The sequence below is a fragment of the Lycorma delicatula genome, chromosome 11, assembly GCF_047948215.1.
Source record: "Lycorma delicatula isolate Av1 chromosome 11, ASM4794821v1, whole genome shotgun sequence".
Lineage (NCBI taxonomy): Eukaryota > Metazoa > Arthropoda > Insecta > Hemiptera > Fulgoridae > Lycorma > Lycorma delicatula.
The window spans coordinates 37,768,338-37,795,893 of NC_134465.1; the positions used below are offsets into that span (position 1 = coordinate 37,768,338).

Sequence of the window (27,556 nt, forward strand, 5' to 3'; positions counted from 1 at the left end):
TTCATAACATAGACTGCATATCATGTAAGTTTAAGGTGACACAAAAAAACAAAAACTTTTGAAATACACAGTGGCAGCCTTGTACACTTGGCAGCACTGCATTATGCAAAGGCAACCTTGCAACTCAGTCATTATGGAGCACTAGAACGATCAACAGCGTACTTTTGCCATAAAAATGTTTTACAAAACCAATGATAGTTTAGAAGGTGCACAGAGGGAGTTCAAAACTTCCAATTTCTTTTGTGCTACCCTTAATAACTAAAGTTTTATCAAAACCAATAAAATTAAGCAGTAAAATACAAGGAAAATATTCTATCTCGCTGATTCATTTTCAGTTTAATATTTCTGGAGATACCTTGTCATCACTTTTTTTTATAAAAAATATTATATTTTTGAAATTAAAAGTTAATAAGAGTTTAAAATTTAAAAAAGCTGAGTTATTTAATTTTTATAATTCAGTTTTCAGTGGATGATATAAAATTTGATCAATTTCCTTGTTCGTTATCTTTTTCATTTTGAATAAGAACAGGAGTTTAACACAACTTTTAACAAAATTACATTTTTTTATGATTTACTTACGAGGATGAATTTTAGTGAAAAATTCTGACTGACAGAAATTAAAGCAAACAGAATTTTAAACTCGACAAAAATTTTTAAAGATTTCAAATGTGGACTTAAGATCAGAGCAGAAATCAGGGTAAAATTTCACTATAATCTCTTTAATAACTTAAAAATGCTCTTTCAGACCTATATTTATAAGAAAACTTTTCATTATTTTCATCAATAGATATCCTGCAGTAACTTACTTTTTTATAAACGCCCTCTGAATCTGACTTTCACAGCATTTTTTAATTAACTACCATTTCTCCTTTATATTAATGCTGAATAAATGATCTTACAGTGGGTTAGGAGAACATGTGCCTGATGATTCACCGGAAATCTATTCAGGGAGGGTATCCTAGGAAAAAGATAATAGCACACATACTGAAAAACCACTGACAGGAGATGAATTTCTACAAAACAAAGAGAATCTAAAAATGGTCTAAAGTACATTTATATTATTTGTGAACCGATTCCAACAATATAGCAAATTACATAAAAAAAATAAAATAAATAACTTCTTTTATAGCAGGATTTGAAAAAAAAGTTAGATGCATTTCATTTTTTTAACAATATATATAAAAATTCTTTATCATTAATTTTTGAAAATGAAGTAAGTACAATAAAAAATAACACTATTCACTTACCATTGTTAATTAATATATGCAATTTATCTGCTTTATTCTTTACATCATTAGCAAAACGTTTAATTGATTCCAATGATGCCATATCAATTTGTAATATTGTCACACTTCCGGTACCAATACCATTTTCTCTAATCTTCTTTACTACATTTTCTGCAGCTTCTGGTTTTCTACAACCTGAAGATAAAAATATATACATAGTACATGATTACAATATCACACTTAAACAGTACATTATTTTACAAAACAAATTCTATCTTAAGTACCTGGTTCAAATAAAAGATAAGTTAAACAGATATAACAACAAAATATCACACATTCTATCAGTAAGAACAGTTGAGATTACCAAATTGACAGGACGTTTATGCTGACATAATTTTGAAATATACGACGACCAACAGTTATAATTACGCAAATTTCCGAAAGCGCTTGAACATGTCAAATTCAATTGTTGGTAAGCGGTTTTTTATATACCAACTATAATTATACACTTATATCAACGGGCCATGCTTAAGAAAATTATTATAAAATAAATTGTTTTGCATTTGATGAAAATGTGGAAAAAGATGAAAATAATAAGTATGTGCTAACTAAAAACATTATATAACCAAGCCAACGGGCAGTTATGACACGGAAGGATCTGTGAAAATATGCAAGCCGAAATGAAAAACTTGCAACAAATTGTTTCCATTAGAGCAAACAACAATATACTACAGACCGAAATTAAAAGCACAGTTTGGAGAGATTTTTCAGATAAAGATTGTAGTATCGGTAGTCTAATGGGTTACGGATTGAGACTACTCAAACCGAATCTAACACATGTATCAGATCAACTGATAAATATCGCTCCTGTAAATGTAATACTTGTCAAATGCAATATCATTAAAGGTAGTTTCAAAGATGGTAATCGAGACAATATTTTGTATGCGTTTCCATTAACCGCTGACCCCGGTGATACGATTGTAGGACATCCAATGAATATTATATTTTTACTGGTAGATGTGAAAGAAATTAGCAATTTAGATACAATTGACCGATCAAAATGACAATTTATTAAATTTGTGCGGTGAACAAGTCAGCATGTTGTTGGTAATTCAACCTATGTAAAAAATAAACTATTGCAATTGAAATTTTATTAATATACAGATAGATATGATATGCCTTTCATATCCGATAGTAATGATGATGTTAAAAACCGTTACAAATTGAGATTAGACAGCATTAAAAAGTTAAAATCTCATGGGCTTGAAATCGACGGTGGAAAATTAATATCTATCGGCGGCTAAAAACAATACATTATTGAAACTGAAAATTAATTTTTTTCTTATACAGATTCTATAATGAATCATTTAAGTATTGAAAAAAATAATGTCGAGACAAATTGTTAACATATAACATTCTCCAGATGTAAATTCAAACTGGGTGTGACAATTACAATCGCAGAAAATCAACCAGATGTGTATACTGTTCCTGGCGAAATTTTTTTGTACATTAGTGGGAAACTTGTAGGTGAAAACGTTAGCAAAACGTTTAATTGATTTCAATGATGCCACATCAATTTGTAATATTGCACACTTCCAGTATCAATACCATTTTCTCTAATCTTCTTTAGCTTCTGGTGTTCTATAACCTGAAGATAAAAATATATACATAGTACATGATTACACACTTAAAACAGTACATTATTTTACAAAACAAATACTACCTTAAGAACCTGGTTCAAATAAAGGATAAGTTAAACAGATATAACAACAAAATATCACCATTTATGTAGACATAATTTTAAAATATACGACGACCAACTGCTATAATTACGCAAATTTAGCAAGAAGTAGTCAGTACTGGAAATAACAACGATTATGAAACATTGAATTTCAACGGCTGAATATGCCGGTTGGATAAAAGATAATAATAAAATTTATATAGATGATGGTATTTTTAATTGGTGTATATTTTTATCAATACTGATGGGTTTTGCTGATGATTGTAAAAAAAAATAATCATTAACAGTAGACAAAAATTAGTGTTGAAACGCAGAAATAACATGTGTAATGACAAGTTTCAGCATAAATCTAAATTAGAAATAACAGACGACGTATGAAGTGTACTGTATTTAAAAGCTGCGCCTAATTATCGATTGGAATTGGTTAAGTTGAGAGTTAAAAATAACGATGAGCGTATGGAAACTGGGAACATCAGGAATATCCAGCCGTTCCTCAAACAAATTCTATAACATGGAATGTTAAAACATCATCGCAGTTGGAGAAACCGCGTTATACTATTGTAGGTTTCCAAACCGATAGGAAAAATAACGCTGTTAAAGATAAATTTGATTCTTGTACGGTGAAAAATATTAAAGTGACGATAAATTCAACCCCACATCCATATCTAGATTTACAGGAGAGACAGATGTTGACATTTAAAATGGTTGCAGATTTTCAAAAATCATATTATAACAATGCTGAGTCGCCGTACACATTTTCAGATTACAAAAACAATTATCCATTATATGATCGATTGCTCTTGAAAAGATGAATCTATAAAAATAGGCGTTATTGATTTGAAAATTAAAATTGAAACCGAAGAGAATTTCAAACCCCATATAAGGGCATGCTGCTTATTAATATATGAAAATACAGTTGTTTATTTGCCATTAACCGATAAAATGATGAAACTAGAATAGATTTTTTGCTGGTGGTTCATGGGTCATATGCTAATATTATCTTAAATTCGTAACGTTTTATTAAAAAAAAAAGAAAAAAATTTTTTTTTAGCACGTAAGTAAAAAAATACATATAAAAACAACTAATTATTTTCACTTAATGTAACATCAACGAGATATTGTTTATTTAATGAATAATTGAAGCTGCTGCGGGCAATTTCCTGACGTCATCGACAGACTGTAGTATATTATAATAAAATACATTAAAATAACAAACGACTACTGATACAGAACCTGCAAAATAAACTGTTTCATCGACAAATTTATTGTATTCTGTTCGTTTATATTAAATATTCTGGGGACCCGATTCGTGATACTAAAACCGATACACTAAAGAATCATTAACAGATGACGTCATCGACAACTACACTGAACACCGAAGAGGATACAAAGAAAATGATGCTTGGGAAATTCAAAGAATCAGCAGACCATTGTAAAAGACTGAGGAGTCCCCATCAAATTTGGATACATTAAAGAATCACTGATGAGAAAATTATGCTTGGAAAGATCGCAGTTTTGCCTGTAAAATACTAGTAGTTGGGTTAGGTTTGATGAAATTTTGTTACGTTAACTTAGACTTGGTTTGATGCAAAAATTTGCGCTAGAACCCTCCATTTATATCTGCTCGAGAAGAAAAAAAAGAAAATTATATAAAACGACCAATTTTATAAACGATTATAATCAACTAAGAGGGGGGGAGGAGTAGATGCTCATGATAATGCTATTACCAATTACAGGATCCGAGTAAGAGGGGAAACAATTGGAGGTGAACGTTATTTGTAAATGGCATAGATTACTGCTGTTGTAAATGCTTGGAAATTTTATATTTTATCAATAGGAAATAAAATAAGCCAGATGGATTTTAAATCGCAGTTAGTTTTGTCGTTACTTCGATCAGCAAAAATTGAAGAACATGACATAAGTGACAGAAATTTACTGTTAGGCCACGCAGTAAAACAAGTTTACTAGACAATGTACGAAACTACAAAGTTGACCATATTAGAGACAGAATGAAACTAATGCAAGACGAAGATGTAAACTGTGCCATATTTAAATTGTTAATATTTCTAAGAAATGCCAAGTATTTTTTACATGTGGACAGTTTTAAAAATTTTCACAAGGCCAGCTGAAAAATAAAATTATAAATATTACGAAAAATAGTGTGAACTGAGATTATTATTATCACTATAAAAACAATTATTTACATAATTATCAGGTATATGTTTACTATTCACATCATTTCCCAACGTTGCGTTAACGCAACATCGCAACTCGCACGGAACTCTCGACAACTCAAAAATTACCAATATGAGTTTTCCTTTGATGTCATTTTTTAAACTAGATGGTGAAGATGGAGATAAAAAATCACGAATTATTTGGGAATTGTTCTTTTGGGAAGAAATGGGTAAAGAGGTGAAATGAAGATTGAAAGTGAATGAAGTAAAAGGTTTGGGACAGAAATGTGTGGAGAGAGCAGTTGCGTAAGGTACCTGACACCAGATGTTAAACGATGAACTTTCACAAAATATACAAACTATCATATAAAATTATATTTTAATAGACTGATATTATTTTTTACATTAACAGTTTCATTATCTTTATCATACAAATAACTGCCAAGGTTAATTAATAATACATCTATCTCGTCCTCTTACATACATCTTGTTCAAGGTTGTATTAATACAAAATAATTAAGCTTATAATTTGTATCATCTAATTACTTATATCATAAATTTTTACTTATTACACAGTATTGTAAAATAACTAAACATGTGTACAGATTAAACACTGGTTATAAAAATATAAAATAATATTATTTTGTGGAAGGGAGGTGAAAATACATTTACGTACAGAGTGTCGGGCTTCCACTGGTGATCTTATTAAACCACCATCATCTGACTATTTGCTAAAACCACTCCCTTTTTACCAAGACTCGGCCCGGAACCGTTTTACACATTACTTCAGGTCGAGTCTTCCTATCCTAGACTGAGAAGGCTGCCATCTAGTTTGCACCTGGATCAGAACTATTCAGGTCGTCCTTCTTGGTCCTGAGTATGCCCCCGACGAAGCGGGACACACTCTTGCAGCTGCTCAGATCCTGTAACATCATCGCAATCACATTGTGGAGGTTCAGTGCTCTGAGATCCACTTTTAGTGTCCCTCAATCTACCGCCCGCGAACACACACTCAAAAAAAAGGCGTGTCTCAACGTCGTCCCGTAAATCGGAGGACGGTGCCTCTCCCTTAAAAAATAGGTAATTTAGTACTCCACCTCTTCATGCCGCCGCTCTGTCCCGAGGGTTAAGCCTTGCGATTCATCGTTCTCTGCTCTCGCAGTCCCAGATCTCTTGCCAGGAAGTGCGAGTCCGTTACTCCCCCGCCTAAGTCTTCCAGATTTCGCCTGCCCGCCAAAAGCAATGTGTTTAACGCCGGCGACTACAAGTACAGCAGGCTCGGAAACCGTCCGATACGGGAAGCGACTCACAAGGCAGCTGTGGGTTGCACCTGCGCGAGCCGCTTATGGTTTCTCTCACACTCTGCTGGCTTTCGGTTCACCGACATTCGCCATGAATCGGCTGAAAGCAGTTATGGCTCTCGCGGCTTTGTCGGCGGCTCTCCGTAGCAGCTCAGCAAAGCTGAGTTTTCAGTCAATCATCATACCGAAGTAATTTGTGGCCCGCTTGGTCTCGACAACCTCATCTCCGACACGCAAGGGGAGGAGAATATCAATACGCTTCTTCGTTAGAACCATGATCTCCATCTTGCAGAAGGCTAGACACAACTCTGGTTGTTCAGCCAGGCGCAGTCTGCAACAAGTAGCGCAACGTTTTCAGAGAACCCAACCAAGGCCGACTCTTCCAGCATCTCTAGCCACTGCAAGCCGTGGTTCCTAAGGTTAGGGCCGAGTAACGACTGGTGAGCCGCCCCCGACATGATCGCGGTCCTACGCCAGCCTGTCGCGATCTCGTACACGAGAGCGCGATTCCTCAGGTATACGTCCACCATTCTGAAAAGGTGTCGAGGCCCGTGGAACGAATTCTCCCGGGCCAGAATAATAATAATAATGCACTGGATAAGACCCAACTCCGCGACCGTACGTATAAACTGACCACCTTATTAATAACAAACATTCTGTATCTGATATTCGGAGAAATTTGGAAATAATGAAAATCAAGAAATTTAATTTAAATAATAATAGTAAACGTCTGGACATTTTGGAGAGATTTTTATATATTTAAGTACAAAAGAATTTCCAACTTTATCAAATTGCAGAGTATGAAGATGACACTATTATAAAAGCAGCAATAGATGGCAGCACGTTTTTACATAAAAACAGATATAATCAGAATCTATATAAATAATTTCAAATCCGCTCAGTAATGTAACATTGGGTGGACAGGTTACATGATATTAATATTCTAATTATTTTATTTTTAAAGTTAATTTTAATTCTTAATTGACATCATATTTAAATATATATAATTATTTTATTTAATTGATTTCATGTTTTCTATATATGATAGTAATTTTAATCTTTTAATTTTTTTCTAAAAAAAAATTAAGGTAAGTGTCATTTCATTTACTTTGTAATTCTGTACTTGGATTGTTCAAGTTGGTTTTTGACTACAAAAAATACAACATATTGGTACAGAGGAATTGGGTCTTACAAGTATTGACTTTAGAAAAAAAAAATACATATATTAATAATGTGTGTATATATTTGTATTTATATATATATATATATATCATATAAACGTGATGGACATTCAACTATTCCTTGGCACTTAGGAAAAACTTTGATTTAGGTAGTTTTTAATTTGAAGAACATAACAAGAAGATGCCCCACCTTACTGCCAAGGATGACCAATTTCAAACAGGCCTGTTTAAGTGCACGGGATAAAATCTAAAGATATGAATTGTCTATTACACTTTTATAGGTTCTAACACAGCTTCATATATGGTCTCATACTAAGCATAGGTATGTTAAGTATCTTCTCTATAATCACAAGAGGATTTTCACCACACCAATAAGCATTTAATCCTTTACCAGAACATTAGATTTGAAGCGTGCTTCATCAGCCTACATCACTGAGCTATAGAAATGAGGATCTGCCTCACAATGGATAATAAATTCCACCTTTCTGTCAAAATATCTCCAAGTTTATATAATACATAAACATATATTCTTTCAGAATCTTCCTTAAACTTGTTCCAGATATTTCCAGCCTAACAGATGCCTTTCCAGTTGATGTTCAAGGGCCCTCTACTAATATCTCTTCAACAAGTTGTTTGTTATTTAAGTGCCTATCTGATTGTGGGTGGAGCTTTAATAAAATATTGACAGGTTGGTAATGGAGAATTATGAAATATTGGATGGAATACTTCACAAACACTAGCAGTATCCATATTACTTTTTATCAACACTGAAGCATAAAAGAATAAAAACTATCAACACAAACATAAAAATTCTCAATACAGGCACAAAAATGAACTGAACAATCAAATGCCACTAGAATGTTAGCTATTAAACTAAAAAAAAAAAAAATATTTAAAACAATCTTTTTGAATCTTTAAAAACTGCTTTTATAGGTATTTAGTAAAGAGTAGAGAGAGTATTTAGTAGAGAGAGAGAGAGAGAGAGAGAGAGAGAGATACACACACACACACTTAAAATAACTTTTTCAATCTACTTTTTTTATCTGAAATCAAAGTATCTCAAAAAGTATTAATTTGAACAAGATTATAATCATAGCTGCCATTTTTTTTCACATCAGCTCTACTAAGTGTCAAAAAATTAGAAGATATTATTTGATAATAAAAATTTAAGCAATTTGGAACTGCAGTACAAATGTCTTTATAAACAAATCCTCTAACATCTTATTCTTTATAATCAGCCAAAGATGGTAAAATCATAAGTCTGAATTCCTTCAAGCTTTAAGCTTCAATTTTATTTTAAATGATAAGAATTAGACTTCCAAATCTCATATTCATTTCAAAAACCTTTCTGTGGAATATAATTTACATAGAAATAAAATAAGAAAATTAAGGAACCACATTCCACAAAAAATAACTTACTAACAAGATTTTAAATAAGAAAATGAATAAAAGCATTAAAAATAAGAATATATTCTTAATAGTAAAATTACCAATAATCACATGCATATCACATTGTAACAATTTTTTAACCACTACAGCTCCAAGACCTCTGGCTCCTCCAGTTATTACTGCAAACTCACCAGTCTTTCGTATTGGTTCTAAAGTAACAAAAAAACAACAGGTGAATACAATTAACTTAAACTCCAAAACAATAAATACATTTAACCATACACTTGGTTAAAATAATTCAATCAATAAGACAATCTAAAGATAGGATTACACTAGTGTAATAAATCACCAGTTAAAAAATCGTCCATGTAATATGCAGCTTGATCAAATGATGGTTACTCCAAAACTGACTAGTGATTGGCTGGTAAAAATACATAATTACTTACATATGAGGAGTCACTACCCACATTAAGGTACAACCCTTTTACCAAAACAACTTTCTGTGTGATCTGCAATGTGGGCATATGCATTTTCAATCAACCATTCATAAGTTTCATTTACCATTTTTTCTGGATTTATTTCTAAACCTACTTAAGGATTCTGTGTTAAATTTTTTACGTTCCTGGGTGGTTTTTTTTTTAAAAACCTGTCAGTGAATTTTTCATGCGGCCCAAAAACCTTAGTCAACATTTTTGGTTTGATAGTGCTGGGTTCAATGTTTTTGGCTTATTGGAAAAGTACACCCACTGTTCGAACTCTTTGATCTCTGTTTACAAACTTAACATGTCTCGTTCTCTATCAAAATTCTGTTGAGTTATTCATCTCCTTTATTTTAGTGGGTCATTCCACATCAAATCAATGAAAATAAATGCAATTCTCAGACTCATGTCCAATAATTCAAATAAAATTTACACGTCTGGCTCTACCCGTGAAGTAATGCAAAAAAAATATTTTTTTCAGATTTTTCAGTTGCTCACTTTTTTGTGTAGACCCCGTAAAAAAACTGCAAAAAGCAAGGTTTGGGCGATTACAAAAGAAGAAGAAGAAGAATTTCTCAGCTCTTATGAGATAGAGAGCTCAGCTTGGTGTCATTTTAAAGAGTTTGCAATGAGATTTCATATGATATTCACTTGGCAAGGTTGTGGTATTAATAATTCAAGGTCACCAAAAACTTTATCTGACCTTGAATATATCCAAGTACATTTTTTTAACATTTGAAACAAATTTTTTTTGCTTCCTAATGTGTTGCACATGTTGTAAACATTTCATAATGGGATTGCAATGAGATCATGCTAAAGAATAATTTTGTAAATTAGGTACAACAGAATATTCCAATTGTTCCCCCTATGTGGCAATTGCTAACTGAGATTCAATCAATGAAAACTCTCCCCTTCCAGTCTTTCAGACTGGGTCACTTGGTGAGGCAGAAGAATAGTATGTCATGACATGCTTTGCTAGTGCCAGCAAAAGAATGAATGTACATGTTTCATCCTGTTGAGACAAGTGAATTAATATTCAGTCTGGATCATTTCTTGTAATGGAAGGTTCAGTGTTGTACTCCCCAAGAGAACTGATCATAACTATAAAGTGATGCAAAAAAATATTTTTTCAGATTTTTCAGTCACTCTTTGTTATCTGAGCTTGCCTTTCTCTACAAGTTTAGAATTTTATGACTAATTCATCACAGCCTTGGACCAGAATACAGTGACCAGCATGGAACCATCAACTTCTATAGCTTCAAGTAAAATGTACTGCTGTAATCCATTTGAAAAATCAATTCACATTTCCTGTAAGAGAAGCCTGCGAAGTGTAAGCAAGAACTTTGTGCAAACAATTACTCTTCTTAAGCAAGATTACAAAATTTGTGATACTTGCTGCAAACAGTTAGAAGCAACTGCCAAAAATAATGCTAAGAATCTACTTCTGATGAAGAATTTAAACAATTAGATCCTTTGTGTTCCCCAGAAAATGAAGCTGTAAATGCTCTGAACAAAGGTTTGTTTGTTTTAAATGAATCACCTATTCAGAAAAAACGACTATGTGAGAGAAAATACCCTCAGAAAAAGCTTAAGAAAGCAGCAGTAGTGTTCAAAAGCAAAATATTGAACATGGATTCAGATTCTGAACAAGATGCTAATCCTCTCTCCTCTGACTATGAAATTATCAACCAACTGAAGGAAAAATTCAATACTACAAATGATAAAAGCATCAGGATGCAAATATTGAGAATGCTCCTTAAAAGCTGGACTTTAAAAGACATTCAAAATGAATTTGGAGTATAAGACTACATTGAAAAGAAAGTTAAAGCCTGGTTAAAGAAAAAGGTGTCATGTCATGTCCTGATATTAAACCTGGTAGAACTTTAGATTTTGAAACAGCAGAAAAAGTAACTGATCTTATGAGAGTGAGGAAATAAGTTGAATGATGCCCAGAAAAAAAAAGAAGATATTTCTCTTAAGATAAATGGAAGATGAGAGCATGTACAGAAAAAATTAATTCTGTGTAATCTCCGTCAAGCTTTTGCATTGTTTAAAAACAGATATCCATTGCTGAAAATAGGATTTTCAAAGTTCTGTGAACTCAGGCCTACTGCGTTCTTGCAGGTGCAAGTGGAATGCACAGTGTTTGTGTATGTACAATGCACCAAAATGCAAAACTTACTGTTATGCATTATAGAATGAAAGAACTGATAGAAAGTCATAGACCAATTAAGTCTTACAAAGATATTATGATGTATGTAGTGTGTGTTAATTCAACCGAAGCTTGCTACTTTGGAAACTGCAGAAATAGTTCTGGGTTTGAAGTCAAGGGAAGGATTGAGAAAACTTTTGAGCTCAACTGCATTGAAAACATCACCTACAAATAGCAGATACATGATGGTACAGATGTCCCAGGAACTGTCTTGGCTTTAGAGAAACGAGCCTCTATCATTGTTTCTTTTTTAATCATCGAGTAATATGTTTTCTATTTTTGTCTTGTAAAAATCAAAGAATTTTTGGACATTACCAATAGCATTACCAGGACTATGTTGGAGACTTGCTTTTGTCACAATGCACTTGACAGTGCTACCAATACTGTCACAAGGTCTTTTTTTGTCACCCATGGCGGGTGACAAAAAAAGACCATGTAGCTTTTAATCCAAAGTCCTTTTCATGAAGGCACAGATTGGGAAAGTTTTTAGTTTTTATACTGTGCTGCACATCCATCACTATAGTAAGTCATGCCTTTCACCTCTAGAAAACGTTTTTCAAATATTCAACAACAACCTTTTATGTTTCATGAACAAATGGTACTTCATACTCCAAGTCATCAGACACTACGCACAAACTAAAAATTATCATGTCATCATTGTTGTCATGACGTGTGTAGATCACAACGGGATGAAGAGAATAGCTGTTGCTTGTCCAATGATACCTTCTTGGGCTTCATTTTGCAAAACAAAAGAATAGTTTTCACTAAAATCAATAAGAACAATGGCTTCATCTACTTTCAGAATGCTTTTGATTTTTTTCAAATATCTGGCCTGAGATTTTGTAATGAAAGGGTGAGGTATTAGTTTTTCTATGCCAACTAAGATTTCCAGATATTCTTCTAATGTTATGGTGAACTGCACATGTTGAGTTCTGTCAGTAGATACCCAAGCGGAATATGTTTCCTCATCATTAGGATCCCACTTTTCAAATTTCTCCATAATGAAGGATTTTAAATGATTGCTTGAAGGGCAGTTTGAGCAGTGCCACAACATACAGTCTCTGTTGTCACTTGAACATACTAACTTCTCAATAAGTTCATTGCAGTTTTCTTCAATTGAACAAGCGCAAAGTAATAGTGAAACATTTTAATGAATAGTACAGATACAAACAAAATATATACCCCAGCAGTACCTGCTAATACACACCATTTTGGTCAGAGCATGCAGAACTTGGACAGTCCAATTTTAAGACCTGGGTGTTCAAACTTGAAACCGGAGTACAGCTCATTCAAATTTCCTAACAGTACTTTTTGAATGTATTAATTTTTTGAAATGCTTATTTAACCTTTAGCACCTGGCATGAATCAGAGTATTCACCACTTTGGTAAAAGGTTTTGACAAGCTTAATCACACTTTCATTGAGTGGATGTCCTTTTCTAGCCTCAGGCAGTGCAATTAAACCCTTAACTTTAGCTTTATGTGTAGTATACTCACTCGCATTGAATTCTTTGCTTATTTCTTTCTGCTCCATGAGCAGGAACTAGGGTTAAAATTTGTATTTCTTCTCTTTGTGAAGTGGTAACATTAAGCTTTTCTTCCATTAAGTCTATTAGTCCGTCCATATCCTTTACTTTTTGTTCAATTTCTTTTGTCAATGCAAGTGGAGATACATCTGCTAGGTAAATTCCTTTTCTAAAACCTTGCTTACTTTTGACTCTAATGTACTAGTAACAGATTCAATTTTTCTCTTTGCGTAGCTTGATTTGCTATTGTGGTATTATTCTATGAAGTTTAAATGGGGATTCCCCTAAATTTTGCATGGATGAATTTAGTTCTTCCAATTTCTGTTGTTTAAAATAGATAGTTTTAAGTTGCTTTTCTCTTCAGTAACACTGACCATTTCTTCAATCTCACTTTTATCATGCAATAGTGTCATGTTTTTTAACTTTTTGTCTACAAACATCACATATTTTCTGCTCAGGGACTGATTTTACATAGTTTTGTAAATTGTTAATTTTTTGGGAGAGTTCCAAACTTATTAATCTTAAAGATTTTGATATTTTTTCTTGTGAGACAAAATATGCCAAAAATTTAGAAAATTACAAAATTTTTGATAGATCTCAAACTTGTTTAAGAAAAATTCTTTATGATGCTCACACACAGAAATTAATTGTTCTAAACTCACCCCACTCCTTAATATATTAACTTCTGATTGTTCCAAAGGTGTAATATTAACCAGCTTTGTTGTGAATAATTCAACTTATGGTATTCAGTTCCATTTCCTTTTCAAACACTACACTGTTCAGATTGGTTTGCAGACATTTTAATAAATACACTTTACAAGCATTCATTAATAATCACAGTACAAATAAAACTATGGGTAAAGGCCTATGCTTGTAGTAAGAGGAGGTGGTAGGGGGGGGGCATTCATGCTGAATCCTGAATTATTCATATTGGAACAAGCAGCATGCTTCAATGAAGCCTACACCGTCAAGGAAAGAGTGATGGTGTAACTCAACTGCTTAATCTTTATTCTTTACATTATCTTGTTGCCACAGGTGCCTGGCATTTTCTTTGCTTGCTTTATTTACACAGTGTAATATGTGTAATTATAATAATTCTAAAATCAATGATAAATTGATTGTAACATAAATATTTTAACAACTTCGAATCAAATAGATTCACAACATAATTTCACTATCTTGTATATCAGCCATTACATGCATTTTTCAGGAAGTAAAATGTGTGTTATTTAAGGGTTAAAAAATACTGGCACTCAAAAAATCACAAATTTTCTTCTACAACCTACTAACTAGCTCATACTTATTTTAGTGCTATATAAAAAAAAATACTTTGGTTATTGTAGTGCTTTAATCTTTAATTGCATTTTTAAATTTTGTTTTTTTTTTCAAAAAAATTCAGGTTTCAGGTTGAAATCCAGGTTTCAGCTAATATTTACTGCAGAAATTAAGATAAGTTGCTAAATGTATTTTTATCTTATTCTGTATATTTTCTGAAAATTTTGGTGAAAAAAAAACCACTGTGAAATGATAAAAATTGGTTAAGTTATGTTTTTTTTTTACTAAATCAATGTCACAATCACTAATAGCCTCGGAAAAAACAACATAATAACAAATTTAAAAATTAATAATTTAAAAAGTATTTAAGATATAAAATTTTAAATGGTTAATATAGATGGCAAATTGAACAAATAAAATAATTTTCATGACATTCCGAGACCTGGATTCATGATATTCTCAGACCAGGTCATTCATGACCTTGATGATTTGATATGGATTGATTCAATGGTGAATGGTTCTATCAGGATATTTCAGATATGGAAAAGCAGTGCCAGGGCAAGTGTGGTTCAAGCATGCTAGTTGAGTTTAAGAGGGTGGTCTCCACAGCCCTCAAAGAGGGAAACATCTCAACTAAATCGCAAAGTAGATTCTTCTTCTTCAGAGAGATTGAGAGAAGAGATTGATTGTGGCCAATTTACAAGAGTTGATGAAAACTTGGCAAGAACGTTGGGATGTGGGAGAGAAAGGTCGGTGGACTTACTGTCTGATTGGGAATGTAAGGAGTTGGTGTGGTACGACTCACAGATCAATTGATTATAGTCTTACACAATTCCTGGCCAGGAATGGTGGTTACAGGTCGTATCTTTTTAGGTTTGCTCTTGACCATCAGATCACTGTCCAGCCTGTGATGTGGAGGAAACTCAGTACCATGTCTTCTTCTGTTGTATGAGGTTCCAGGATGCGCGGAGATGATGCTATGGAAATTTAATTAACTGTAGAGTGTGCTTTGGTGGATAAGTTATGTCTTGAGACCATATCTTCATGATTGTTGTGTGCATGTCTTGGTTGGCTTTATTGTATGAATGTATAAATGTGTGTGGTATGTCTTAGTACCTGTTACGTGTGCTGTGTTTCTGGATGTTTTTCTCCTTTAGGTATTTGTGGTGTGCGGTGTGTGCGTTTAGTGGTTTGGTATGGATGATGTTTGCTTGTAGAGACCGAATGTGTGTGTGTGTGTGAGTGAGTGAGTGCACTTACTTCCTGAAGTAATGCTTTATTCGCAGTTTCCCAGGAGGTGGGGTTACCAGGGGTGGAGGTTTAGTCGGTAGTGCACAAGAATACATATGCATTTTCAGTAACAGCTTGCGGAATCTGTTAGCAAGTCTGACACTGTTTTGGCGCCCATAAATGGGGTTCCTCCACCTCTATAAAAAAAAGAAGTTAACTATTGTTGGACACTAGAGAGATATTCATGACACAAAATATCATAGAAAATCAAACATTACTACTTTTTAGGTAAGATTATATTATACTAAGAATGCAGTTTAAATATGTAATATTGTAAAATTAAAATAGTTGTCTCTAAAAATCCTAACATGATAAACTAATTCTGAAACCAATTTTGAATTCAGCATGAAAAATGCTATTGAATTCACCCATTTTTCACTTCTGGGACAAAAAAGCTTTTATATACGAGTGATTATTTTTAATTGATAAAGAGTTTGTAATTAATTAAAAATATGATCTGGAAGCTGTACTATCCCAAGTCAAGAGAATACAATATTTAGCATTGTAAAGGCTCTTAAGATTTCAAAAATTAAATTAAAAATTACATCCATTTAAGCATACAATTAAACCTAATCTGGGTAACAACTGATTTTGAAATAATAGTAGTAATAATAGAAGTGGAAAAAAGAAATCTTAATCCACATATTTCATCAACAGTGAATTACCTAAGATGTTTAATAATATGGGTTTAAATGACTGCTTATAAAGCTTACATGAGTTAATTTGTATTAAGTGTGTTTTATACTGCAATATAAAAATCAGGTAGGATTAATTAATGACCATAATGAAGTTTATCTTAATAAAAACATAATTTTAGTAATTCTATTTTTTTAGTTAAATTAATCTAAACTACATCCTCTAATGGTCACAGACATTTAGTTAATGAAAATATTCTTAAATGTTTGCATCTGTAATATATATATACTCATTATGAAATGGCTGCTTATTCTGTTTTAAATTGATTACAACAGTAAATAAAAACTTTATTCTTAAGTTTCTTTAATCTCTGAAAAAGATTAACTTAAGAGTGAAAGATAGTCTAAAACGTTTGTTTATTTTAAAATAAAGTCTACCATAGTGAATTGTTTGATAGTAATATGTTGTTAGTAGTTTTCTCTTTTGTCTACCTTAAATCTATAGAATGGTTTTGGTTACTTATGAATGTTTTTACGGATTTTTTACTGTCATTAATGTAAAAGCAAAATTAATTTCATATTTCATAGACAAACTTACCGCATTTATTTTTTGTGGAATAAATTAAATCTTCAAAAATTCCCCGAGCTCCAAGAATGTAGTAAATTATTTCATATTTTATATGTTTTAGAGCAATCCATATAAACGCAAACATTCTATTCATTAGTTTAATGTAAAACAAATCAAACGAAAGAAATAACAATTATTAATCGCAGATGTACACCGCACGTCATTCGCGCAACATAAACGTTCAAGTATTTATTTAATTACTCATTTAAAATACTTCACAATAACTCTTTCAAAAGCTAACGGTCAAAAAAGTAGCTTGGTTCAAATCACCATTCAACTGTCAAAAACTTTCTTGTATCTCGCCAAACTTTCACTTTACAAGCAATACAAAACATTCCGTATTCTAGGTTAAATCCGCTTTTGTTGTACACAAAATAAATACTTTCACTACAATGTTCAAAATGTAATTTCGGTTAACAATTTTTCACCCTCAAATCTTTTAATTTAGTGAAATTCATAATGCACTCAGTTCCGAAGGACTAAAAATGTAATCAATTTATCAGAATTAAACATTTAAAAATGTAGTAAAACCAGTTTTATACCGCTTCTATCGGTTCACAGAACAACAGAATGATTATTCCTTAGTGCTACATGTAATTTTGTCGAAATGAATATTGTGACTGTAACATGACTTATGAGTTGCGACACGTTCGATAATAATACTAGCAGTTGAATTTTTTCATAAAATTAATGATATTATTGATAACCCTATGAACTGGAACATTAACAATAAATATGAATTATCTATATTCGATTTACAAACTAATCGACTAGAACGCAGTACACACGACGTGTATACTAGAACGCAGAAACTCATCAGCTGTGATGAGAGTTCACCACTTCAGTGCTATGAAAGCTTGAGACCTTAGTTGCTTGTAATGGAGATGTTGATTCTAAGTTAAACGGAACATTTATATTAATTTTGGGCATTAACTTGACACCGGCCTTTAATATGTATTTCAGAATTTGTTAACTCTTTGATTATTTTGTGACATTTTTGTTAATATTTTGTATAGCTTGCAAAAAATATCGTAGAACATTATTGTTCTTTGTTGTTTAGATCGCAATTCTTTATATTATCGAAAATGAAGATATCTTGCAAATGTTTGAATGTTATTATTGAAAGTAAAGGATCAAATTTCGATGAAGTAGATATTTCAACCACAGATATACCGAGGAGTGAGTTTTTTAAGGAGGTATAATGCTCTTTTTTATGTTTAATCGTGGTTAGTTTTGTCGGTCGTCGATGTTTTTGTTTTTAAGAATGTGTATTGAATTCATGGACATATAAGTGCTTTATTACCCAGATACATATGAATATTTTTCTATTATTTGCTGCATGTGTAACCGTATTAATGTTACCTTTTCATTCCACGTTTTATTTTTATGTTAAAATTATTTCCGTAGTTGAAATTTAATGGGTTTCTTTGTATAGGTATCCTAACTGCTTTAATTTATTGTGGTTTATTTAGTTAGCTGGCCGATTTGATCATGCTAAAAATAGATATGTAACAAAATAATAAACATTAGTTCTAACAATAAACCCCGTCCAAAATTAATTATACTTTGTGCTTATTTAATCTTCAAGGAGGTTTACGATCGTTGTAGTGCAGAGCTGATATTCATAAGACTTGAATTCGAGAACTGTTAAGCATTTGTTTTTTTCTTTAGCATTTGGTAGATGTGCTTTCTTCTAAATTTATCCCGTAAGTTTTAATATTTTTATTATTTCATCTCCGTTAGATAGTTTTAGTACAAAAAATTATCACTTACTTTACCTTCATAATTTCCCTTATATATAGTAATGTGTTTCATTTTTTCGTATATCTATACAAATATCTCATTTCTGTTACATTTGGCTGCTTGCCAGTTCATTGTTATTAATTCATATTTTTAATGATGCTGTACCTAACTACATTTGATTAATGTGTCTAAAATACATTGTTTTTATTTAGATCTCAGAAGTCTGTTATATCCAGTTGTCTTTGAATGGTTGAGAAGAATTTTTAGAATTATTTTTCTGTTAGTTTAATTAATTGGTTGTTGCCTGATATTTCTGTGGAAAAATATGTGTAGAAACAAAATGTATTTATGTTTTTTATGATATTCAAGTCTGGAATACTGAATCATTAGATTCATTATTGAGAATATGAAGGAAAAATATGATTACTGAGAATTGCGGGGAACCACATAAATATTACAATACATTTCTTGGTTTGGCAGGCTTTATATAGATAATTTAGAATAAATTACTGGCATTAGTATTATTTTAAACATATAATAATTTAAAATAAATTACTGACTTATAAAATCAGCTTACTATTTATTATTTTTTGAAAAATCAACAGATTTATCATTTTAATCAGATATTTAGATTTAAACGCTAGCAGATCAGATTTCTATTAGGCATACAACAATAAAAGAGTAATAAGTAATGTATATTAGCCTATTTTCACAAAAGGATAAGATTTAACAGTTCAATTATCCATACACACTTCATAATTACTGTAATTTTTAGTTAAAAAAAATCATTGAGCTTATAATGTTAGTTATTGATATCTGTTTATTAGAACACTTCTTTCAACAAAAAAATATTTTTGAATTGCATAGGTAATAATTTAGCATATAAGATTTTTCTTAATTTTGATTGTGTTGTCAAAGTCAATTAATTACTTGTTATTAAAAAAATAATCATATGAAAGTCTGGTAATTCTGAGCTCAGTAACTCAATCAACTTGAGTTTTATTATAATTTAATACACCATAGTAAATTTGCATATAATCAGAAAAAACAAAATCTAATGTCGGATAAAGGTTTAGACAGAGGATGCTCATGTAAGGTCAAAGTTTGTACCACAGTTTACATTATTGACTAGTCAATTAGCTATAAATTTTGTGAATTATCGAGACCTGTTCAGATGCTAATTTATTCTGTGGAGAGGTTAGGGACAAATTACCAAGGTATGACAATATTTAACATCATCACGTAGGACCCTTGGCCAGATTTATTTTTAAACAAAAATATAGTCGCTGTAGAAATAGCTACACCACATGTTTTGTGCTATTAGTTATGTGCACAATGGATAATTTCCTTACAAAGGCCACCATCAGTCATCTTCAACGGCTGACTTGAGTCCAAGTCTGGTAACTATTAAAGATAATTTATGGTTTATTTCTCTCTTCACAAAACTTACCTTAATTTTAATTCTAACCTCTCATCACAGAATGGATTAGCAACTGAATAGTTTGCCTTAACTCACAAAACTGATTGCTAATTGACTAGAGTACTAATAATGCAGCACGGATTTTGGCCTTGATGGGTCACCTGCTATCTGACATTTTGATCTTGTATTTTCCTGATCTGATACATAACTTCTGTGGTATATTAAAATGTGAACAAAATTTAAGTTGATAAAGTAAAATTGGTCAGAATTACCCATATTTTATTTTAAAATCATTTGAAATGTGAATTTAATTTATAAAACTGTGAAAATGTGATAAACTTGTGGTACTATTGTAGGAACTGGTACATGATTTTGTTAATTTTTCTGTAAGAATTTTTGTCTACTATAATTTGTTTCACAAAAGTGTGCAGCAAACCAAAGCATAACAGTATGGTAATTCTAATATAACTTAGTGCAGTCCATCCTGGAAAAAACACTTCTGTTTACTTTTAATGTAAAAATGATGTTAATAGCTCAGGTGGACTGTATTTAGTTTAATTATAGGCTGGATCTTCCGGATATGGTTGACACTACTCTGAACAAAAAACGCAATATGCTTGATATATGGAATATAAATTTATTCAACAACCAACATGTAATAATATAATAATCACTTTTACTCAAATTTTCACTACACTTCACAATGTTGTATCATGTACCGTCCCTTACAGTCTCTATCGGACTCTCGTCTACCACATTCACTCCAGACTCTCACCCCACCACCTACTTCCCACCAAGGCTACACATACACGGAAGCACCTATACACAGACCCCCCCCCACACACATATGCATGCAAACACACACAACAAGCACACATACTCCAACATACCGCGCACCTTGAAGGAAACACCCTTCAACACACAGAAGAGGGAAAAACAACAAAAACATTTTACAATTGTTTACAATACAAGCACAAATTATGTCAAGGTGTCTTCTTTGGGTGAACAACAAAATTTGGTGATGGCTCTTAAATGTTGCTGAGGGAGTCTTTACTGTTGCCACTCGAGCATGCCCATCTTGACCTGGATGAAGCTGGAGAATTCGAGCTAAACTCCACTTTAATGATGACAAGTTGCAGTCCATGATAACTACAAGATGTCCTTCTTTAGGATTTGAAGTTTCCTTAGTCCATTTTACATGTTTCTGAAGGCTGGCTAGGTACTCAGTAGACCGTGTCCAAAAATGTTGAAGTCGTTGTTTGACTAGTTGCCATCTAGATAAGCGATTTGTTTGCACTTCTTAAAGATCGGGTTCTGCAGGAGCAGTAAGGGCCGTCACCTGTTAAGAAATGGCCAGGAGTGAGAGGGGACATATCATTAGGATCGTTAGACGTAGGAGTAAGTGGTCGAGAATTGAGACATGCCTCAATCTGTGTTAGTATGTATCCAATTCCTACATGAATGATGCTGTCCCAACAGTTCTTTTTAAATGACATTTTAGAGACTTTACTGAGGTCTCCCATAACCCTCTGAAATGAGGTTATATGGGGGGAATAAAGTGCCACATTATCCCTTCATCTACTAAATAATTTCATATTTTTTCTTGTTGAGAAACAGACTTAAACATTTTTCTTAATTCACTAAGTTCACTACTAGCGCCCACAAAATTTGTTGCATTATCAGAATACATATATTCACATTTGCCACACCATGCAATAAAACACTTCAACGCTCCTATAAATTATTCTGTTGTGAGTTCTACTAGTTCTATATGAACTGCCTTAACTGCAAAACATACAAACACTGCGACGTAACACTTAGCCGGTTTAATACCTCGGCATCATCTGGTATGTGCGTAAATCGGTCCGCAAAAATCTACTTCACAAGTACAAAAAGATCGGCAAGGTGGAACTCATGATGAAGGTAAGTTTCCCATTAGTTGCATGGATGTAGTTGGGTTGGCTCTAAAACATTTAACACATTTGTGAACAACCTTTCTGGCTAGGGTTCGTTCATTCAAAGGCCAAAATTTCTTTCTTACACATGACAACAATAATTGTGGTCCTGCATGGAGTTGTCTTATATATCCATGCTGCATAATTAATTTTTTAAGTGTTTTTTTCTGGAAGAAGGATTGGATTTTCTGATTATAACTCACACTTGACTGTTGTATTCTTCCGCCCACCCTAATAACTTGTTTTTTATCCAAAGATGGACTTAAAGATTTTATACTGCTCTTAGGATTTACTTGATGCTTATTTAGGAAATGTTTAATTTCTGATGAGAAGGCATGACTTTGAACAACTTTAATCCACTTGTTCAACGCATTGTCTAGTTCGTCTACTGTCAAGAATCCTGATGTCCTGTTATTAATCTCATTCCTGCAGTTATGAATGAATCTCTGACAATAGGATGTTATTCTCTGAAGGTTACGTAATGTAGAAAATGTATTAATTAACTCAACAGGCTCTGAGGCTTCCAAAACTAATGTATTGCACTTCTCAAGTCCATGATTCAAATCTATGGCTGTTTGTCTTGGCCATAACCTCTCACAGTTAGGCAACCAAAAAGGATCATGCCACTAAAGCCATTATCTGTTAACTGATTTGGTAGTAAGCCTCGTGAAATATCTGCTGGATTTGACTTGCTACTGACATGCATCCATTCACATTTGCTAGTTGGATCTTGAATTTCTGCCACTCGATTGGCTACAATTGTTTTCCACTGAGCTGATGGTGATTTTATCCAATAAAGCACTACTGTAGAATTTGACCACAAGGCACATTTATGAAAATTATACTGAAATGCTGTGGCTACCTTGTGGATCAGTTTGTAATTACAAAGTTCGAGTCTTTGTAAACTAACCTTCTTGATTGGAGCAACCCTTGATTTTGAATACACAAGTTGCATTTTGGTATTGCTGGTTGTACTCTCACATCTGATATAAATGCATGCTCCATTTGCAGCTTCTGAAGCGTTGCAGAAACCATGAATTTGAATGTTACAATGTGCTAGGGTGAATACATATCGATGAGTACTAATTTTTTCCACTTCAGTTAGTTGATTATATAATTGTGTCCATTTAATTTCTAGTAATTTTGGAAAAGCATAATCGCATTCTATTTGAGCAGCCCATACCTTTTCATTATTATCTTTGCAGATAGAATGACTGGTCCAATTAAACCTAGTGAATCAAAAAGTGATGAAATAATTGAAAGCACTTGCCGCTTGGTGATATTTTGTACTGGCTTAGTTTGTTTTACAGAGAAATGGAAATTGTCAGTTGATGGATCCCATGATGGAACTCCTAATGTTTTCACAGTTCTATTTCATTCGAATGAATAGTACATCCTGTGTGCTTGAATTCTTCTGGTATTGATTCCAATTAGCAGGATACATTGGCACACCATTTCCTGAACTTAAATCCTCCTCTTCCAAGCATTGCCACTAGTTGTTTTTGCAGAGATTTAGCTTCAGAAATTGTATCTGTGCCAGTTAAGAGGTTGTCCACATAAAAATCTATAATGGTTACAGCTGATGCTTCAGGAAATTCTGCTTTTTCTTCAAGTGCTAGTTGGTGAAGACTTCGCATTGCAAGATATGGAGCGGAGGTTGTTCCATAAGTAACAGTTTGAAGGTTTTATGATTTTATTGGCTCTGTGGGGTCCTCTCTCCATAGAATTATTTGAAGATTTGTATCTGCTGAATGTAAATGTACTTGCCTGTACATTTTTGCAATGTCTGCTGACATAACAAACTAATGTTTTCTAAACCTGACTAGGATAGAGAACAGTTCATCTTGGATAGATAAGCCTACCAATAAAATGTCATTTGATGAAGTACCATTACTTGACTTGCATGAGCCATCAAAAACTACTCGCCATTTAGTAGTCGAGCTTGCCTCATTAACCACACAATGGTGAGGTAAATAATAAACACATTTTTCTGACTTATCTTCCGGTGATGTCTCCTTTATATGTCCCATATTTTGATATTCACACATGAAATCGATGTATGCTTGTTTTTTGACTGGGTTTCTGTTAAGACTTCTTTCTTGTAGTAGTAGTAGTCTTTGCTGTGCTGTCTCTTTGGAGTCACCTAGTATGCTTGGATCTTGTTTCAAAGACAGTCTTACTCTGAATCTAGCATATTTATCTCTGCTAAATGTTCGATTGAAGTGATCTTCACACTGTTTGGCTTCTACTGATAACATTTACGGATTGGTACACTCTTCAATTTTCCAAAACTTCTAGAGACGACAATCAAGGCTCTCTTCTACAGTCAGGTTGCATACTGTAGATTGTGGTAATTGATAATTCTGTCAGTTTTCCCGATATGATCCAACCGCATTTTGTGTTTTGTAGAATTGGTTGGTCTTCTGCTATTTTTATTATACTTTCACACATCTCAAAAAATATTTTGGCTCCTATCAACATATCAATGTTGCTGGTTAGCAACATTGATAGGTTAGAAACTTCCTATGGAAGTTAGGATTGGCAAGGTTAATATTTTCAGGAAATTTACACTTGCTGAGATCAATAGGAATTGTAGGGAGCAGTTGTTTAATCTGAGGAAGAATAATGAACTGTAAGGATGTTTGAAAACTATTAGCTCTTGACTTGACTGTACAATGAATAGTATGTGATTCTCTTACAGAGGAATCTCCAGTCCTGGATATAAATGATGAATTTTTATTTAAACCTAATACACTTGTCATTTTCTCAGTGATAAAATTTGATTGTGAGCCAGAATCTAGCAATCTACCATTGTAATTATATACTACCACTACTGCTGTTGAAAGGATTATATTAGACCTTGTACATTCTTCAATCTTAAGATTAGATGCAGACACAATTGATTGTCTGTTACTTCCAGATGAAGTTTGTTGTATTCCTTGTATAGCACCACTTGGGTTGTCTTGTTTGATTTTTGAATGTAATTGGTGCACATAGTGCAATAAGGTGTTGTGAGCCTTATCACAAGTCTTACACGAGCTAGAGTGACATTGCTTAGCTTTATGTGTTGCGCTTAAACAGTTAAAACACAGATTTAATTGTTTAACCTCATTCACTCTCTCTGATATAGAAAGACTCTTGAATTTATCACAGTAAAAAAGTGGATGTTGCCCTTTACAAAAATTGCAATTTTTAGCTGATACTGTATGACTAGCAGATTTAAAATCTCTTATTAAAGGATTATTTTTAGGTTTATTGGTTGGGTGGGACTGAATGTGTTTGATGAATTAAGCAGTAATGACCTGTTTTCTTTAAAACATTCGTAGAATGTTATTAAAAAAAATAACATTCTACGAGTCGGAGCGTGGAATGTTAGAAGCTTAAAAAAGGTTGGTAGGCTAGAAAATTTAAAAAGGGAAATGGATAGGGTGAATGTCGATATAGTAGGAATTAGTGAGGTTCGGTGGGAAGAGGAAGGCGACTTTTGGTCAGGTGATTTTAGAGTAATTAACTCAGCGTCAAATAATGGGCAGGCAGGAGTAGGTTTCGTGATGAACAAGAAGATAGGGAGGAGAGTGGAGTATTTCAAAACGCATAGCGATAGAATCATTGTAATAAGGATAAAATCAAAACCTAAACCGACAACGATTGTTAACGTTTATATGCCTACAAGCGCCCATGATGATGATGAGGTAGAGTGTGTATACGAAGAGATTGATGAAGCAATTAAACACGTAAAAGGAGATGAAAATTTAATAATAGTTGGAGATTGGAATGCAAGCATTGGAAAAGGCAAGGAAGGAAATATAGTGGGTGAATACGGGCTGGGCAAAAGGAATGAAAGAGGGGACCGACTTATAGAGTTTTGCACGAAGTATAATTTAGTAATTGCCAACACCCAATTTAAAAATCATAATAGAAGAATATACACTTGGAAAAAGCCAGGCGATACTGCAAGGTATCAGATAGATTATATCATGGTTAAGCAAAGATTTAGAAATCAACTCGTTGACTGCAAAACTTACCCTGGAGCAGACATTGATAGCGACCATAATTTGGTGATAATGAAATGTAGATTGGGATTTAAAAACCTGAAGAAAAGGTGTCAGATGAATCGGTGGAATTTAGAGAAGCTTGAGGAAGAGGAGGTAAAGAAGATTTTTGAGGAGGACATCGCAAGAGGTCTGAGTAAAAAAGATAAGGTAGAAAATGTAGAAGAAGAATTGGAGAATGTTAAAAAGGAAATTCTTAAATCAGCAGAAGCAAACTTAGGCGGAATAAAGAGAACTGGTAGAAAACCTTGGGTTTCAGACGATATATTGCAGCTGATGGATGAACGTAGAAAATATAAGAATGCTAGTGATGAAGAAAGTAAAAGGAACTATCGGCAATTAAGAAATGCTATAAACAGGAAGTGCAAACTGGTGAAAGAAGAGTGGATTAAAGAAAAGTGTTCAGAAGTGGAAAGAGAAATGAACATTGGTAAAATAGACGGAGCATACAGGAAAGTTAAGGAAAATTTTGGGGTACATAAATTAAAATGTAATAATGTATTAAACAAAGATGGTACACCAATATATAATACGAAAGGTAAAGTCGATAGATGGGTGGAATATATTGAAGAGTTATACGGAGGAAATGAATTAGAAAATGGTGTTATAGAGGAAGAAGAGGAAGTTGAGGAGGATGAAATGGGAGAAACAATACTGAGATCTGAATTTAAGAGAGCATTAAAAGATTTAAATGGCAGAAAGGCTCCTGGAATAGACGGAATACCTGTAGAATTACTGCGCAGTGCCGGTGAGGAAGCGATTGATAGATTATACAAACTGGTGTGTAATATTTATGAAAATGGGGAATTTCCATCAGACTTCAAAAAAAGTGTTATAGTTATGATACCAAAGAAAGCAGGGGCAGATAAATGTGAAGAATACAGAACAATTAGTTTAACTAGTCATGCATCAAAAATCTTGACTAGAATTTTATACAGAAGAATTGAGAGGAGAGTGGAAGAAGTGTTAGGAGAAGACCAATTTGGTTTCAGGAAAAGTATAGGGACAAGGGAAGCAATTTTAGGCCTCAGATTAATAGTAGAAGGAAGATTAAAGAAAAACAAACCAACATACTTGGCGTTTATAGACCTAGAAAAGGCTTTCGATAACGTAGACTGGAATAAAATGTTCAGCATTTTAAAAAAATTAGGGTTCAAATACAGAGATAGAAGAACAATTGCTAACATGTACAGGAACCAAACAGCAACAATAACAATTGAAGAACATAAGAAAGAAGCCGTAATAAGAAAGGGAGTCCGACAAGGATGTTCCCTATCTCCGTTACTCTTTAATCTTTACATGGAACTAGCAGTTAATGATGTTAAAGAACA

General features: G+C 32.9%; 2 protein-coding genes across 3 annotated transcripts in view; one reads left to right on the top strand and one right to left on the bottom strand.

The window, feature by feature from the left end:
* Positions 1-17,700, bottom strand: part of LOC142332621 (polyprenol dehydrogenase-like) — a 35,298-nt gene extending 17,598 nt beyond the window's left edge. The window contains exons 1-3 of the mRNA XM_075379162.1: positions 17,026-17,700; positions 9,114-9,221; positions 1,248-1,421 (exon numbers count right to left, since the gene is read on the bottom strand). Of these exons, the coding sequence (XP_075235277.1) occupies positions 1,248-1,421; positions 9,114-9,221; positions 17,026-17,149 (406 nt within the window). The 5' untranslated portion in view covers positions 17,150-17,700. The remainder of the gene's footprint in view (positions 1-1,247; positions 1,422-9,113; positions 9,222-17,025) is intronic.
* A 145-nt stretch (positions 17,701-17,845) lies between these two features.
* PRAS40 (Proline-rich Akt substrate 40 kDa) overlaps positions 17,846-27,556 on the top strand; it is a 39,455-nt gene continuing 29,744 nt past the window's right edge. The window contains exon 1 of one of the 2 annotated variants that reach the window (XM_075379160.1): positions 17,846-18,251. In XM_075379160.1, coding sequence (XP_075235275.1) covers positions 18,141-18,251 — 111 coding nt within the window. In that variant the 5' untranslated portion in view covers positions 17,846-18,140. Of the gene's footprint in view, positions 18,252-21,997; positions 22,142-27,556 lie in introns of those variants that run through there. The other variant, XM_075379161.1, reaches the window with a different exon arrangement.